The 15,496-nt window shown below is 36.6% G+C and overlaps 1 protein-coding gene and 1 long non-coding RNA gene across 2 annotated transcripts; one reads left to right on the top strand and one right to left on the bottom strand.

Annotated features, from left to right (window-relative positions):
* Positions 1-403: 403 nt before the first annotated feature.
* Positions 404-5,324, top strand: si:ch1073-13h15.3 (inactive all-trans-retinol 13,14-reductase). Its single transcript, XM_041974463.1, has 11 exons — positions 404-560; positions 2,431-2,613; positions 2,788-3,029; positions 3,117-3,312; positions 3,464-3,661; positions 3,750-3,869; positions 3,949-4,087; positions 4,306-4,415; positions 4,536-4,702; positions 4,847-5,006; positions 5,155-5,324. The coding sequence occupies exons 1-11, from the start codon at positions 404-406 to the stop codon at positions 5,322-5,324; spliced, it is 1,842 nt and encodes a 613-aa protein (XP_041830397.1).
* A 7,307-nt stretch (positions 5,325-12,631) lies between these two features.
* Positions 12,632-15,181, bottom strand: LOC121632151. Its single transcript, XR_006008892.1, has 3 exons — positions 15,171-15,181; positions 14,926-14,928; positions 12,632-12,704 (listed from the first exon to the last, which is right to left on the bottom strand). It is a non-coding gene; the product is annotated as an uncharacterized LOC121632151 (long non-coding RNA).
* Between the last annotated feature and the right edge of the window lie 315 nt (positions 15,182-15,496).

Below are 15,496 nucleotides of genomic sequence, written 5' to 3' on the forward strand. Positions count from 1 at the left end.
GCAAACTGTTCTTTTACATTTTTAACTCACATTAAATACATCTTCTGTTATTGTAGACACAATTTATAAGAGTGTTTTCTGCAAAAGGTAATTAGAAAAGGGATTAATTATAATAATTAAACAAAACTACTCTAAATTTGATTTTGAAGTTTCTGTCTGTGCAGCAGTTATCCTTAGCCTGTTTGTGCACTTTCATCACATGAAAATGGAATCTTTCACCACATTATCTTTATGGCTTGTCATTACACAGACAGTGTTACATATCAATCCCCTACCTGCTTTCTTCAGACCTTTGGCACTCGCACAAGCTCTCAATAAAAGAAGCCTCCTGAGGGGCCTGTTCAGAATACACCTGCCATCACAGCAGCTGTAAACACTGCAACTTTGATTTGATTTTGTAAAGATGTGGCTCCTAATTTTCTTAGTTTGGCTGGTTATATGGGCTGGTGGCACGTACTGGTACCTGTTTGGGAAACCGAGCCCTTTTTCTCTGGAATCCGTCAGACCTCCAGCACCTCGTGAGTTTGATCAGAAGAAGCGGGATAAAGTCATCAAGCAAGGTAAAATGAATGCATGGTAGTTGTGAATAATTTCGCTGTGTCGATGCCTATGATGAATCTAAATTACAATATCAAGTACATTTGCAGCCAGATTAGGAAAACCTTAAACTCATTTTATTCCATGACATGCCCCTAAAACAAATATTACTAACTGGTAAGGTTGATTTCAACCTCAAATAACAAACAAACAAACAAACAAACAAAAAACACAGAAAATGAGGGCCACAAAAAAATGAAAGAACAAAAATTTTAATTACAATCTTTACACTGCATATCTATGAAAAAAAATCATGTTTATATCAGTTATATCAGTGCTAGTTTTTTTTCTTGTTTGTTTTGTTTTTTTTTAAACTAATTATATTAATCCATGAAATTGGATTGTATATGAAATTTCAATTTTCATTGGCCAAGAAATTCATATGTCCATATATATATATATATATATATATATATATATATGATTTAATTTTATAAATGTGTAATTTGAGCTCTTAATAACAGGTGGATGCTCCATATATTGTGAGGTATTTTTCTTCAATTTATAATTTAAAAATATAAAACAGTACGGTCTTTTATCTTACTGCAGTGTGGTGTACATGGCTTGGAAATATTTATGACAAGTTAATTTTTTTATTCATACTTTATAATATTTATACAAGACAACAATATACATGAGTCAGACTTTGACAGTTACAGTTGACAATAACAAACAACACAACATATAGAAAGGGGGTTAGTACATATTAAATATTCACATGAAATCAAAGGGATCAAAAGAAAACATGAAGGTTGTCATATGACATAATCCGACACAGACGTTTCTCCTGTTGACCTGGTTTACCAGTCAAGTCAGTATATATGACAATGCTGCATGCCCCCACACCTGCTTCCAGATGGTTTCAGACCTAAACTTAGTGTCATTTAATGCATCTGTTATTTGTTTCATGCTTAAAAGATTAAAAAACTTAGTTAACCATGTTTCTATGGAGCAACACTTTGGCTTGTGAATTTTCCAGTTCGACAAAATCATTTTTTTGGCAGCCAATAAGGCGAAGCCGACTGTCCTCCTTTCTAATCTTGATTTTAGTTGTACGATCCTGTGACCTAACAGGCACATAGACGGGCATGGAGAAATGTCAGCACTGATGATCACCTTACAGATTTCTGTCCAAGATAACTTGACTGCTGGGCAGAGCCATAACTTGAAACAAATTTCCCACTTGTCCACATTTATGCCAACAAAGTTTGAAGCACTTGGGTCTATTTTTTTAAATCTGGAGGGAGTAATGTATGCTCCATAAAGAATTTTTAACTGTATAACTCTACCTATGACTGATTTGGAGGTTGTTTAAATGTCAATGTAAACCCTAAATTAAGTTCCAGTTGTGACTCTATTTTGACAAGTTAATTAACTAATAAAAACAAATAAATGAAGGTTTTGAGTTATTTTCTATAGCCTTTTATAATGGCCTACATAATTGGAAACATAATTGCTGATTAGTACTGATGCTCTAAATTAGAAGTACAATAAATGTTTTCATCTGTGCGTTTAATCTAAGTTAGCTTATCAAGAGGAGGTCATGAAAGCTAATCTGCTGTTTACTGCAGACAGAGTACAGGTTTACGCTTTAGTTAAGTATTTATGACAGGAAATGTATGCAGTGCAACCTTCAGACTCTACTGTATAACGTTTATGTAACATTTAAATGAAATGAAAAATACTTCATTAATCCCAGAGGGAAATTGCAATTGAAAAAAAGTCTCAGTCTTAGCTCTTGATGACATTCAACATGACTCCTTTATGATAAGTAAGTGAACTAGAACAACAAAGTTGATCATGTTAACATCTGTTCTGAATGCTGCTGTCTAGGATTTAGTGTTGACAAAGTGCCGGAGAACCTGGATGTCATTGTTATCGGCAGCGGGATCGGTGGGCTGACGGCCGGAGCCACGCTGGCTAAAGCAGGAAAGAAAGTGTTGATCCTGGAACAGCATGACCAAGCTGGAGGCTGCTGCCACACTTACATAGAAAAGGGATTTGAGTTTGATGTTGGTAAGAAGACTTCTTTCTTACATGACTGATGCATTCATTTCTTTTTTCTAGTAACTTTAACACTAAATTTATCACTAATATTTATATTCTCTGAAGATATTTTATTTGTTTTATCAACGAGTTTTGTGAATAGTGACTCCAAAGAAACCATGTTAATCACTGTTTTGTCTTCAGGTCTTCACTACATCGGTCAGGTCCATGAGAACAGTCTGCTACGAATTGCCTTTGACCAACTATCTGAGGGGCAGCTGGAGTTTCATCAACTAAATCAACATTTTGACACCATCCAGATTGGCCTGGGCGATGAGAAACGAGAGTACACCATTTTCTCAGGTAAAACTGAGATGAAAGCTCACCTGATGAAGCAATTTCCTGATGACACAGAGGCCATTGAGGCATTCTTCAAAATCATGAAGGTAATAGTTGCTAGATAGCACATTCTGAGGTCTCTCATCTAACCTTAACACTAAAATACAAAACCTTTCTAATTCCACCGTGTTTAGGTCTCAGCTAAGAAGACTCACTATTTGGCAACTCTGAAGCTGATCCCTCAGTGGGTGGCTTTATTCCTGCTCAAGTCTGGCATTGCAAACCTTGCCTCTCCGGTCTTCCGCCTCTCTGGAACTTGTGCCGCTGATTTGGTGAACACATTGACCAAAAACAAGGATCTCCAAGTCATCTTTTCTTACCTTTTCTACGGTGAGAAGCTTCTTTACTCAAAAAACACCTCACTATACTGGATTTACAATACAACAATGACTATAGGTTTAAACACTGGATTCAATAACCCTCAAATCTCTTGTTTAGTTTCAATTTATGGTTGTTTAAAGTATAATTTTTTTAAATGTAGGTGTGCCTCCAAAGGACTCCAGCATTCTGATCAATGCCCTCCTCATTCACCACTACAAACGAGGTGCCTATTATCCTAAAGGTGGTGCTAGCGAGATTGCTTTCCACATCATCCGTACCATTCAGAAACATGGAGGCAAATGCCTGGTCAGAGCCCCAGTATCCCAAATCCTGGTTAATGAGAAGGGAGCAGCTTATGGTAAGAACTGCATCCAGCTCACTTTTTTTCACCTGAACAAGGTAGAGATTATGTTAAGCTGAGGATTTTTGTTTGTGATGCGTGGCAGGTGTGAAGGTGAGGAAGGGCCAGGAAGAAGTGGAAGTACACGCACCTGTGGTTGTTTCAGACTGCGGCATCTTTACTACCTTCCAAAAACTTCTCCCACCAGAGATTCAAGTGAAACACGGTGGGCAACTTACCTGATTTTGAAGTAAATCTTACCATTAAAGACAATACAATCAGTTTTTTAAACTTACATTTTGCAGATATTCAGGACAGACTGAACATGATGAAACATGGAAGAGGATCGTTCTTGGTCTTCTCTGGTTTTGATGGAACTGAGGAGGAGCTGGGCCTTGAGTCCACTAACTACTGGCTGTTTAAGAACAACGATATGGATAAGTCGTGAGTGTGCAAAGAAAAATAAATTGCTAATTCCTTTTACAACCACAAGGGGGTGCTATTGTATAAGGTGGAAAACCAAACGTAATTAGTTGGACATTTTACATAAAGACACGCATTTTACATATTTATGCTTGTTTGTTTAAATTTTCAAAGCGTTTGACTGTTTTCTCCTCTTCATATTTTAATTTTCTTGCTATTTTTTTCCTTTATTTTTTAAGGATGGAGAAGTTCTTTGCTTTGAGCAAAGACGAAGCACCTGATAACATCTCCATGATGTTTATCACAGTGCCATCTGCGAAAGACCCTGAAGCCAAAATACGACATCCTGGTACACACAACCATTTTTTTCTATGTAGCAACAGGAATTGCAGCAACTGTGCATTTAGACTTGACATAAAACAAACAATAAACAGGTTACATATGTTATCTTCTGTGTTTGTGTTCTTAGGAAAATCCTGCATGACAATACTGACCATGGTTAATTATGAATGGTTTGAAGAATGGAAGGACACGACTGTGCGCAAAAGGGGTGATGAATATTACAACTACAAAATGAAATTTGCTAAGAACCTCTTTGACTGGGCCTGTACTTTATTTCCTAAAATTAGAAACAAGGTATTATCTGTTGTCTTCTTTTAAATCATTCACTCACACATGTTTAACTATTTTTCTGTTGTCTATGTGTATTAAAAGGATTTAAAATGTCTTCAAAAGATTTATGAAAGCTGAGTTTTTCTGTATGATTTTTTTTTCTTGCAGCTGGTTTTCCAGGATGTGGCTACCCCATTGACCAACATGCACTACCTTGGAGCTCAGCGAGGAGCCATGTACTCAGCTGAACACAACCTGGAGCGTTTCTATGCTGAGACTGTAGCCAGGAATAGGTGCAACACACCTGTCAAAAACCTCTACATTACAGGTATGAAGAAGTGGAGTATTTAACTATGCATTGACTATGCTTGTAATAGTTTGTACCAAAACATTTAGCATTGTCATTGCTCACTGTAAGAAAGTGACAAAGCAGACAAGGTTTCTAATCTTGCGGGGGTTGCATGTGTCTGTTTCAGGCCAAGATGTGTTCAGCTGTGGAATAGCAGGCGCTCTGCATGGTGGACTCCTCTGTGCCTCCACAGTGTTGGATCATATTGTGTATATCGACTTGCTCCTCCTTAAGAAGAAGCTGAAGAGGAGGAAAGCTAAAGAGCTGGCCCAGCTGGCGAAGAAGAAACTGCAATAAAGGTGGTCTCTGCTTCCCCTGCAGAGCAATAATGAAACTGTACAAACACGATGCAGCAAGATGCTTGAAAAACTATCATTTTATAAACCCTGCAGAAAGAAGCTTTTCTCAAGCTTAAAGGAAGAGATGGAACATCCTGTTTGTTTCATTTACGACCCTGCAAGCTCTTTCTTTGTCTTGCATATCATTTTTGTTCTTTCTGATAAATGAATTATATTAACCTGTGAAAATGCAGAAAATGAGCACAGAAGATATGGTTTGGTTTTAGTAGACTGATAAGTCTTCACATTAAATTAAACTTAGTTTACAGCAGTAAACTGGAACTCGTTTCAGTTCAACGGTTTCAGCGTGGATGTTGGTGCTGGTAATTTAGCTTCTTTTAAAGAAATTTATGGCTAACCACAAAGTGGATCAGCTGCTTTTTTTTTTTTTTTCTTTTTCTTTTTTTTTTTTTGCTTTATTTCTTTCATATTTAATATCAGTGTTGAGCTTTTGGACACATTTTAATTTTCTGTGTCAGATATATTTCAGCAAAATGTTTTTAAAGTGCATTGTATTGTGTTTGTTTCATGCGATGGGTAACCTTAACATGATCAAAAATGAAGAAATTGTAATACAGGGCTGCTGCTATGATGTATTTATTGATTTATTTTCTTTTTGGTGTTAAAAAATAAATGTTTAAGGTTTCTTTGCACATTTTCAATAAACCTTATCAAACAAACAAACATTGCATGATGATCGTTGCAAAATAATTTGACTGATGTATTAGTCCTCTAGCTTAAAGTCAGACAAATCTGTATGTTATTCACTGCAAAACAAACCACCTTAAAAGTTATTGTAGCAATTAAGTAATATATTTACTTTAAAGTTAGGTAACATTATGCATATCATATCATCATACATTCTCTGTAATAAACTATTAATGCAACATGAGTTTGCTTAGAATACATCTCTTTCAGGTGAGCTGAAGTTTCAAAGCTCTCCTGGGTTTAGTTCCCACCTATGTTGTTTTGACCCAGGTTATAACCCTGATGTTGTTTGGGTAACTGCTGAAATCAAAAGTGTGAGGTGAAACCTTGGATTTCCTGCACTAAGTGAACATTTCCTCAGTAAACGGTGGGCATATTGGCTGACAAATTGAGGTCTGTAGGGGATGACTGGGGGGACCAGAGGAGAAGAATGAACCCTCTGTCCATGCAGACGCTGGGATTCCAGTACCTCTCTTGCTCTGTTACCATCCATCCCTCTGCTCTACAAACCCAGAGAAAGCCCTTATTGCACCTGAGAAAGAATAAGTATTACCAACTGCCTTTAAATCGTTTGACAATATAAAAGGCTAAAACTAAGAAAGTATCATGGAAAAGTTTTTAAGATGGAAGGGAGGAGTTAATTATACTGACTTTGCGTGGTTAGACATTCAGTAGACAAAGCATATGATTACCATGGGATATAAAGAGCATCTTTTCACCAGAAATAAACATTTCAGTAACTCTTACTTTCCTATGCTGCAGTCTGACTGACTCAGAGACCAACTTAAAGTCAGTTTAGCCACATTCAGACTGCAGAAATTAAGTTACACTTATCTTTTTTTTCTTTTAGTGACGTGGCTCTATGAGTCAGTCTGCCAGCTGGCTTCTTGGTCTGTCTGCTTATTTGGTCCAGCCTAACATACTTCAACCACTGAGAGACTCTTGTGCATGGTTGAAACAGGTTGAGCATTAGTTTTGTAGAGCTGAGAGAGAAACCATCTTCTATATGATGCCATCAGATTTTGCTGACTGTTTACCTTAATGTGCAAAGATCTTTTGTGTTTATTAAACTGAATGGTGCACGGGGAGTCAACAGCACCGAGAACACCAGTGCAACGTTAGCATTAGCTGGTTGCTAAACAAATCACCCAAACCTTTTTTTTTTAGGAAATATTTACACTTGAAAATTGTATCTGATGGTTAAAGGGATGTTTCAGTTTTGTGTGAAGTATTTATGAGAAGTTGGTGTCTAAACCTGCAACAGACAGTCAGAGCACTCAGTTTGGAAAAGCAGGGAATAATTTCGATGTAGAAGATAGGCTAACAGCTACTCAACAGAGAGAGGTGAAAAGAGAACAATTGTATTAAAAAAGATTTATAGCAGTTGATGTGAATGACAGTTATTTATGTAACCCCTACATTTTCTCATTCATAGGACACACATGTTGCAACATAGAATATTTCTGTAATACTTTGACATTTATAAAACTTGTGTTAGTATTATACATTTTGTGGATTTTGCTCAGGATTCCTTGTAGTGATTTTCAAAAATAAGTGCTAAAATAGTCAAATATATTATGAAAAAAAAAGCATGAAGACAAACTTTACAAATCCACCGTTAAACAGGATGACATGTGCGTTCATTTTAATTTCTAAGATTCCATAATTAGGATTTTTTTGTGCCTTGAGACTAGCTTTAGACTTGTTTTTGGTTGGGTTTATGATCAATTCAGGTCTTCATCAATTCACCTTAAGATGTACTATGAACTATAGTTTAGTTTATTTAGGCCTAAACTTTATTGTCCAATCAACATAATGATACTTTAACTCTTTTTGTTATAAAACAAAAACAACTAACAGAAATAAAAAAAAGACATGGCAGTCTTGATTGAAATGTAAGCAATGCTGGCTAAAAATGAGCAGATCTGAGGAAGAATTTCAGTTTTTCTTGACCAGCACACATACTGCCTCATTCCCCTTCATCTCTTTTCCTCTTGCAGGCAGCTCCCACATGTTTAGACACGCTCTTACATTAGAAGAGGCCCAGAGGGTTCTAGCCTAACAAAAGCAGTCTACTCTTTCCACTGTCTTCACCACTCTTTCTTACTCTCTAACCTGCAGATGCAAATTACTGAATAAAGTTGATTTAAAGTAAAGCAAAAGCTGCAATCCTCTGCTAACAACAATGGCATCTTAAGGATTTTGTCCTTTTTTTTTCTTTTGCATGAAGTAAACTTGCAAACACTGTAGCAGCAGGATTGGCTCAGCTAGTATTCATGTTGCTGGGTTCTTGTCTCTGTGCTTCAGCCAGCTTTCCTTTCTTTTCCAGATGTTGGAGCTCCTCCCTGCTGGCCTGCTCCTGCCTCCCACAGCTTGAGTCCAGCCAACAGCCACAGCTGCTACCAATCTGAGGTCTCTCATAAGAAACTTTCAGACGTCCGAGATGAGACGAAGACCCAGTCTGAAGATAGCACACAGGATCAGACTGAGATTAAAGGCATATGTAGGTGATAAGGGACAACACCAGCCCATTTAAAGGTTGCTTATAGTTAAACACCATCTTTTTATGTGATTTGATTCTATGATAACTCAGAAGTAAAGTAAATGTAAAACTACAGGTTAACACATGAAACAAAAACCAATTGCTTATTGGATGTCTCTTTTGATTGAACCACATTTAACAGCGTTCCTAGTTTCCAGAGTTTACAGGCCACTGGCTCAATGTGGGTGAAAAGGCTGAGGCTAGCTTTCTGGTGAGCTAAATGGAAAAATTTAAGAAAAATGGCAGCTCCCCCCAATTCTCTTTCCTCTGCCTTCACATTCTTCTACAGCCTGTTACAGAACTATTTCACATATGTGTATATTTAGAGCTCAGGGAAACAGAATGGTTAAAAGTTTTTTTAATTTTAATTTGCTAAGCATTTTATCCACAATTTGAAAGGTTTTTATATGTTTACACCAGTCAGAACACATTAGATCTGAATATCAGTTCTGAACTCTTTTAAAGTGCTTACGTTAAAATAAAAAAAAAAATTAAAAAACAGTATATATATATATATATATATATATATATATACTGTATATGCAATAGAAGAGCAACATTATCATATTTATGGACACATTTTTGAAATACAGTGCAATGTTTTCTTAGCTCTGAATCAGTTTTTTGTTTTTAGCTGATACTTGAAACACTCCATCCAGTCTTTACCAGCTAGTTGCCAAAATCTGCCTGTCTACCATTTGGTAATGTGCAGTTTTTAGGACTTTTACACAGGCAACAACAGCCTTCAGCAACTCACAACAACGCTATGAGAGCAGCTTGTTGTGAGTTGCTGAAGGCTGTTGTTGCCTGTGTAACAACAACAACAACAACAACAGCCTTCAGCAACTCACAACAACGCTATGAGAGCAGCTTGTAATAACTGCAGCCTGTCTTGTGGCTCAACCTCATCCTGTTGGCCCCCATGGGCTCATCAAACAAAAACCTAGTTATAGATCTATAGCAAAGTGACAAAAGTAATGTTGATGATGATTATTTTAATTATAATTATAATTATTATTATTATTATTAGTAGTAGTAATATTATTCTTGGTACAATCATTGATACTAATGGTGATGCTAACTATCATGAATATTGACATGATGAAGATAACTATTTTATAATTAGATTAGTGTTATGTATTGGCCTTGTTAGTGACTATCATTTGTATTGGCTTCACTAAGACATCATTTCAGTATTTGTGGACACCTGAGCAGACTAGTGTGAATACAGTGAACAAATGACACCATCATTCATTAGAAATGAATGTCTTTTAATAAAAATAAAAACAAACAGTCTGCAGTGAAGATATTTGGATCAGTTATGAATAATATTACATGTATTTGATGATGGAAGATTACAGGCTGCTCGCTGTGTTTATAGTTTTGGATTTTCTTAAGCCAGTTTTTAAACAAAGTCTGCTATTGAAATTCTTGATGTTATCAAGCCAACATGGTATTTTGGCAAAGCCACCTTGGACACTTTTGCCTTGTGCCTTTGCAGCATTTCTATGTGTCATTTTACAAAATTAGAATGTCAAATGGGTTTAGGAAGTACAGAGAAAAGTACCATCCTTTCACTGTAGCCTAAATTTACCCCCCAAAAAGAAGAGGGTGCGTGGTAATATCACGCAACTTGAATTGGTATGTTAAAACACTGTTACTCTACTTCTTAAACACTTCTGCTTTATCACGTGGCAAACTGAACTAAGTTTCAGCGGTTAAAAACTCTGAAAGAAAACATCCATTGTCTGTTATTTGGTTTGATGATTACTCAACTTAAGTTAATAAAACTGTGAATAATTTACAATATTGTCATATTGCTTCATACACTGGTTAATTTATTGGTCTTGTAAAAACCTCACTTATAGTCACAGCTTTAAGAAATGGAAAATGATCCCAAAAATAAGGGCGTGAAATCCACAACATTCAAGATAAATGACAAGCAAGCTGTAGAAGCAACAGGAACATTTCCCATTATAAAATCTATAGTGACATGTCTCCATGCACAATTCCATTTCTTTCAGCTGTCTGCAATATTTCCTAAAAGGAGGGTGTGTGTGTGTGTTTGTGTGTGTGTGTGGGAGTAATGTCCTTCTGCTAAACCACAAAGTCCCGATCTACTATGTTCATCATAGCTTATACTGCGTAGTGCTATGTGGGTATAAGGATAAGGACAAGAATCTGAACATGTTAATGTTCAGCTTTACCAAGAACAAGAATTTCCTCTTTTAGACTTCACACACACACTTGTGATCGAAGCTACTCCTCAGGCAGAAACTTCAGAAATGATGCAGTTTCGTATTTCACTGTTTAGTCCCCCCCTTTTACTTCTTTTTGAAACAAACCCTCCCTCATCTAATCTCCACTAATGCATCCGCATTCGTCACTGCTGCTCTTTCTGCTTTGTGTTTCATGGTGAGGGAGTTTTGAAGCTGGGGGAGCCTAATGGTCAAGACAGTGTGCACTAGGGGGGGCTCTTGTGTGGGTGTGTTGCAAGACACATAAAACAGAGACAATTCTTCAACACATGTTTAAGATAAACTCTGTATATTGTGGAATGTTTAATTTTCCATTCCTAATTTCAGTCTCTAAGTGTAGTAGGACTTGAATGTTGAATGTTGTGTTGAATTTAAAATTCACTGTAAAATGACTTAAACTGAAGAGATTATTTTATCAAAAATGAAAAAAAAATTACAAAGGATGTTTCTATAGAGCATACTCTACCAAAATGCAACAAGAAAATCATTTAGGAATGAGTTGAAAGAATGAAAAATATCATATTAATAAAAAATAATGAAGCATAAAAGGGAAAATCCTCAAAGCGTTTCTGTATTTGCAGTAAGTTCCTACTCCTCCCCACACCTTTTAGACATTTTGCTGTGTTACACAGTTTGTTGAGAGGTTCTTAGGTCTTGCTCTTCACACACACCAAATGTTTGTTTTTCTGTTTCACACACACCAAATGTTTGTCTTTCTGTTTAACACAGATGTGAGTAACATCTGTCCAGAAGGTGGCACACTCAAATTCCTTCACTGGGAATTGCTTTTAAGTAAGTTTAATAGTTCAGCAGATCAGAGCTGCAGAAACGCAAAATGCAGCTATTACACCTCAGGACACATCCTTTTTTTTATGGTATTATGATCTCTCACTAGTGATCAAGTATGGTGGCCTTGAGGTTCAGAACATGACACCAAAACACAAGAGTGTTGCTTCCTCTGAGCATGAGAGCTCCAGCAGAAGTTACCCTCAACTGCTGACAAGTGTAGGTTTTGTTCTTCTACAAGAAAAGTCCTCACAGTTCAGTTTTTTACTTCAGCTTTGACGTATGTTTGGCAAGATTGATTTTTATAAACAGCTTAAACTGCTGAGTCACATTTAGCTCTGTCTTCATACACAATGTCAGTTAAAGACTGAAGACTCTGGCCCATGATTCACGCTCACTGAACTCATATGTTTGGCCTCTGAAGGGCTGTGTGATTAAACTTCTCCAGTGAAAAGTGCTGCACCACAAACAAAGACATCACAAGGACCAAAATGAGAGACTCCACCCTTTTCCTTCTGGCCTGTCGTTTTTTTTTTTTTTTTTTTTCCCTGCAAAGAAAGCTGCCACTACCTGTCTCTATGTGTCATTTATGCCACTGGGAAAAAGTTATGTGCACGGATAATACACTAACTTTTATTCAACAAATGGCATTGGACAAGGAGCTAATTTTCTTGCAGTTTCACTATTCAGTTTTTCTGCATGCAAGATTTTTGAGGGGAGCAGTAGCCTAGTGGTTACAGAGGTGGGCTGGGGCTGGGGTCTGGAAAACATGGGTTTGAGTCCCTGGTGTGCCAACAAATAAGGTATTACTAGATTCCTTGGATAAGGTTCAGGGCAGCCAATGATGTTAAATTCACCCCAACTGGTCGAAGCAGATGGCCGGGTTCTACCGGAGGTTTTTCCTTTCCTGTTAAAAGGGAGTTTTTCCTTTTCACTGTTGCCCCTTGCATGCTCAGGATGGAGGAATTACGGGATTGGATCAAAGTCAAAATTCCATGCAATCTGCTGATTTTCCTGAACTAGGCTATTATTTATTATGAACTGGCTCGAACGAAAATGCCCTGAGATGACGTTGTTGTGAAGTGGAGTTATACAAATAAAGCTGAATTGAATTTAATAAAATTCTGCTACACTGGACAACATTTTAATAATGCTGTTCAGATACATGTCACAACAGTTTTATTACTCTATAAAAACTCTATAACAATTTTACAAATTGACAATGATGTTTTCACAAACATCCATCCGTTTATTTCAACCCATCAGTTCAGAGTTTCAGTGGTGCTGCAGAACAAAAAACAAGCAGGAACTGCAATAAGAAAAGACTGAACTTTACCTTATAGGTGTTGTGTTTCTCTTAATGATCACATGTTATAGGGCTGAGAATAATAATAAAAAACATATCAGTTAGATTTTTATTTGATTATCAATAATATTAAGAAATCTGAAGTCCGAGTTGTAGCGATGTTACTGAGACTGTGTAGCTATTTGAAGTGTGTCTGTGGGTGGAATTAATGTAGCTGCAGGTGTTTTAAAGAGCTAGTTCACTTGTTCTGGCTTGTCCTGCCCCACAGGTGCTGGAGAAAAGCTGAGTGCAAGATTCACTTTCGCTTAACAGACACACAAACATGGATACATAGCTTGAAAAAGGCTTTCCCTGGCTCAGACGTCAACAAAAACGGAGACAGAAGTTTATAAATGAAAGCAAAGAATACTGATGGAGTAAACATTTAAATTAGTTCATTCATAACCTTGAAAATAAAATGATTTGAAGAAGTTTTTTATAGCTCAATTATGAAAAAAGGGATGATGTGTAAAATGTTGAAATAACTTAATGAGTTGCAAAATTGCAAATAAAAAAATACCAGTACAAAAAAGTACATAATTCCCACCTCTGAAATGGCAGAATATTGAAATCTTTGGATTTTTAGGCTCTTTAAAAATGTTTGGAAAAAACTGCCATGACCATTTTAAAATAAAAAAAAAGGAAAATTGTTGCCTGAAAGGGTTTATTGGTGGGTTTGCACCAATGGACCCTTCATATAAGACAGTCTCGATATAAAAAAGACTAAACATTTTCAATCTCAAATTTTCTAGGTGAAACAATTCAAAACTAGGTTGGTACTCCCCTTTTATCAGCCTCTGGAGGAGGTTCAGGAGCATCCGTCACAGAAACACCAGGATTTATATTAGCTTTTCTCACTCAGGCCATCAGACTGTTGAACTGTTAAGAGATATTACCAAACCCATCCAACTATCTCATGTACTTTTAGACTGGCACTACATAGTAGTTCCCCCTTTTTGCAGTCTGTAAAATTTATTCATGTCATCCATATTGTTTTTATTTGCTTCATTTTTAGTTACTTTTAGCTATTTACTATCAGTGACTAAATCCTGCATCTTTTTAGCCTGTTATGTTAATTTATTATTATTAGTTGTCAGCCAATGAAATTTCGTTCTTTATACTCTATATGTTTGAATGATAATAAAGTCTGTCTGAGTCTAAGTCTAAGGAAAGATGTTGCCTTTTGAAACATGCTCATAACATCAAAATTTTCTTCTTCTAAGCAAAAGCTCAAAAACCTGATGCAAGCACAAAACCGCCTCTCAGTGAATTATGTATTTTAAACGTCTTGCTGGTCACCATGAGCATACACAATGATTTTTCCATCGACATGAATACACTGGTTTTCGTTTTATGACTTATATAAAGTTAGACAGGGCTGCATATTTCATCTGCATACTTGTACTCTGTCTTAACCTTGCTTTGAAACTGTGCCAGGACACACAGATTTACCCAAACAACAGATCACGTAGTGTATTACTTAAATGTCAAGTTGTTTGTCAAATGGAAATATTCATACATAAAGAAAGAACCATCCTATATATTATGTGAAAATATCCAGTGGGATTCTGGATTTTGTCATAGTAAATAAGTTCTGTTTAGATGTTAAATTATTGATTTGTCAGCATTTATTAGTCAATGTACATATGCATAGTAATAACAGCCATGAGAAAATAAGGAAGAAAAGCCATGTGTTTATGGTGGTATATTCAGACTTCTTCCTGTGATCAACCAAAAACCTTGCCCCTGTTTTAGTTTTTCCTTTGTGTTTCCGAAGCTGAAGTCACACAGCAGAGCGGAACATAATGCAGCCAGAGCTGCAGCTCTAAATGATTCCAGATGCTTAAAAGAATTGAACTCATGTGCTGAGAAAGAACAAAAAGATGATTCCATTTTCCTCTGCTGCTGTCATTCTTTTTACTTTCTTGCTTTCACACAAAAAGAGAAGCACCAGGAGAATGTCATTTGTATTTTGTGTAATATCTGGACAAAACAAAGCCTAAAGCATTCATAATTATGCAACTAAAAAAATTTAAAAAAGGGAAAAAAACACACGCTGGTGAGAAGTGAGAGGAGTATCTTGAGGCTATAATCTTAAACTTAACTGCTGTGAATGCCATCATAAAACCCTCATGCAAAAATGACCTTTTTTAACAGAGTACTAACTCAATGATTTGATGGCATGTATTTACCAACTTTGAAAAAAATAGTCTCATAGGCGAGGCAGGGTTGAGCTGGGTGGGTCCAGGGACGGGAGGGTGGAGTCTGACGTGAGGTTGGCACTCCGGCCTTGTGAACTCTCATGATCCCCTGAGGTGGCTACTTTTTTTTTTAACCATGCCTCTTTTCCTCCCACTGCTGAGGGATGCGAGTAGAAGGTATGAAGAAAAAAAAATCAGCAATGCGCAAGACAGGTAGGGACAGGACACAAATTAAAGGAAAGAGAGCGAGAAGGAGTAACATCAAAATCCGTTTGTTAAGGTGAAAAGTGA

This window comes from Melanotaenia boesemani, chromosome 21 (genome assembly GCF_017639745.1).
Source record: "Melanotaenia boesemani isolate fMelBoe1 chromosome 21, fMelBoe1.pri, whole genome shotgun sequence".
NCBI lineage: Eukaryota > Metazoa > Chordata > Actinopteri > Atheriniformes > Melanotaeniidae > Melanotaenia > Melanotaenia boesemani.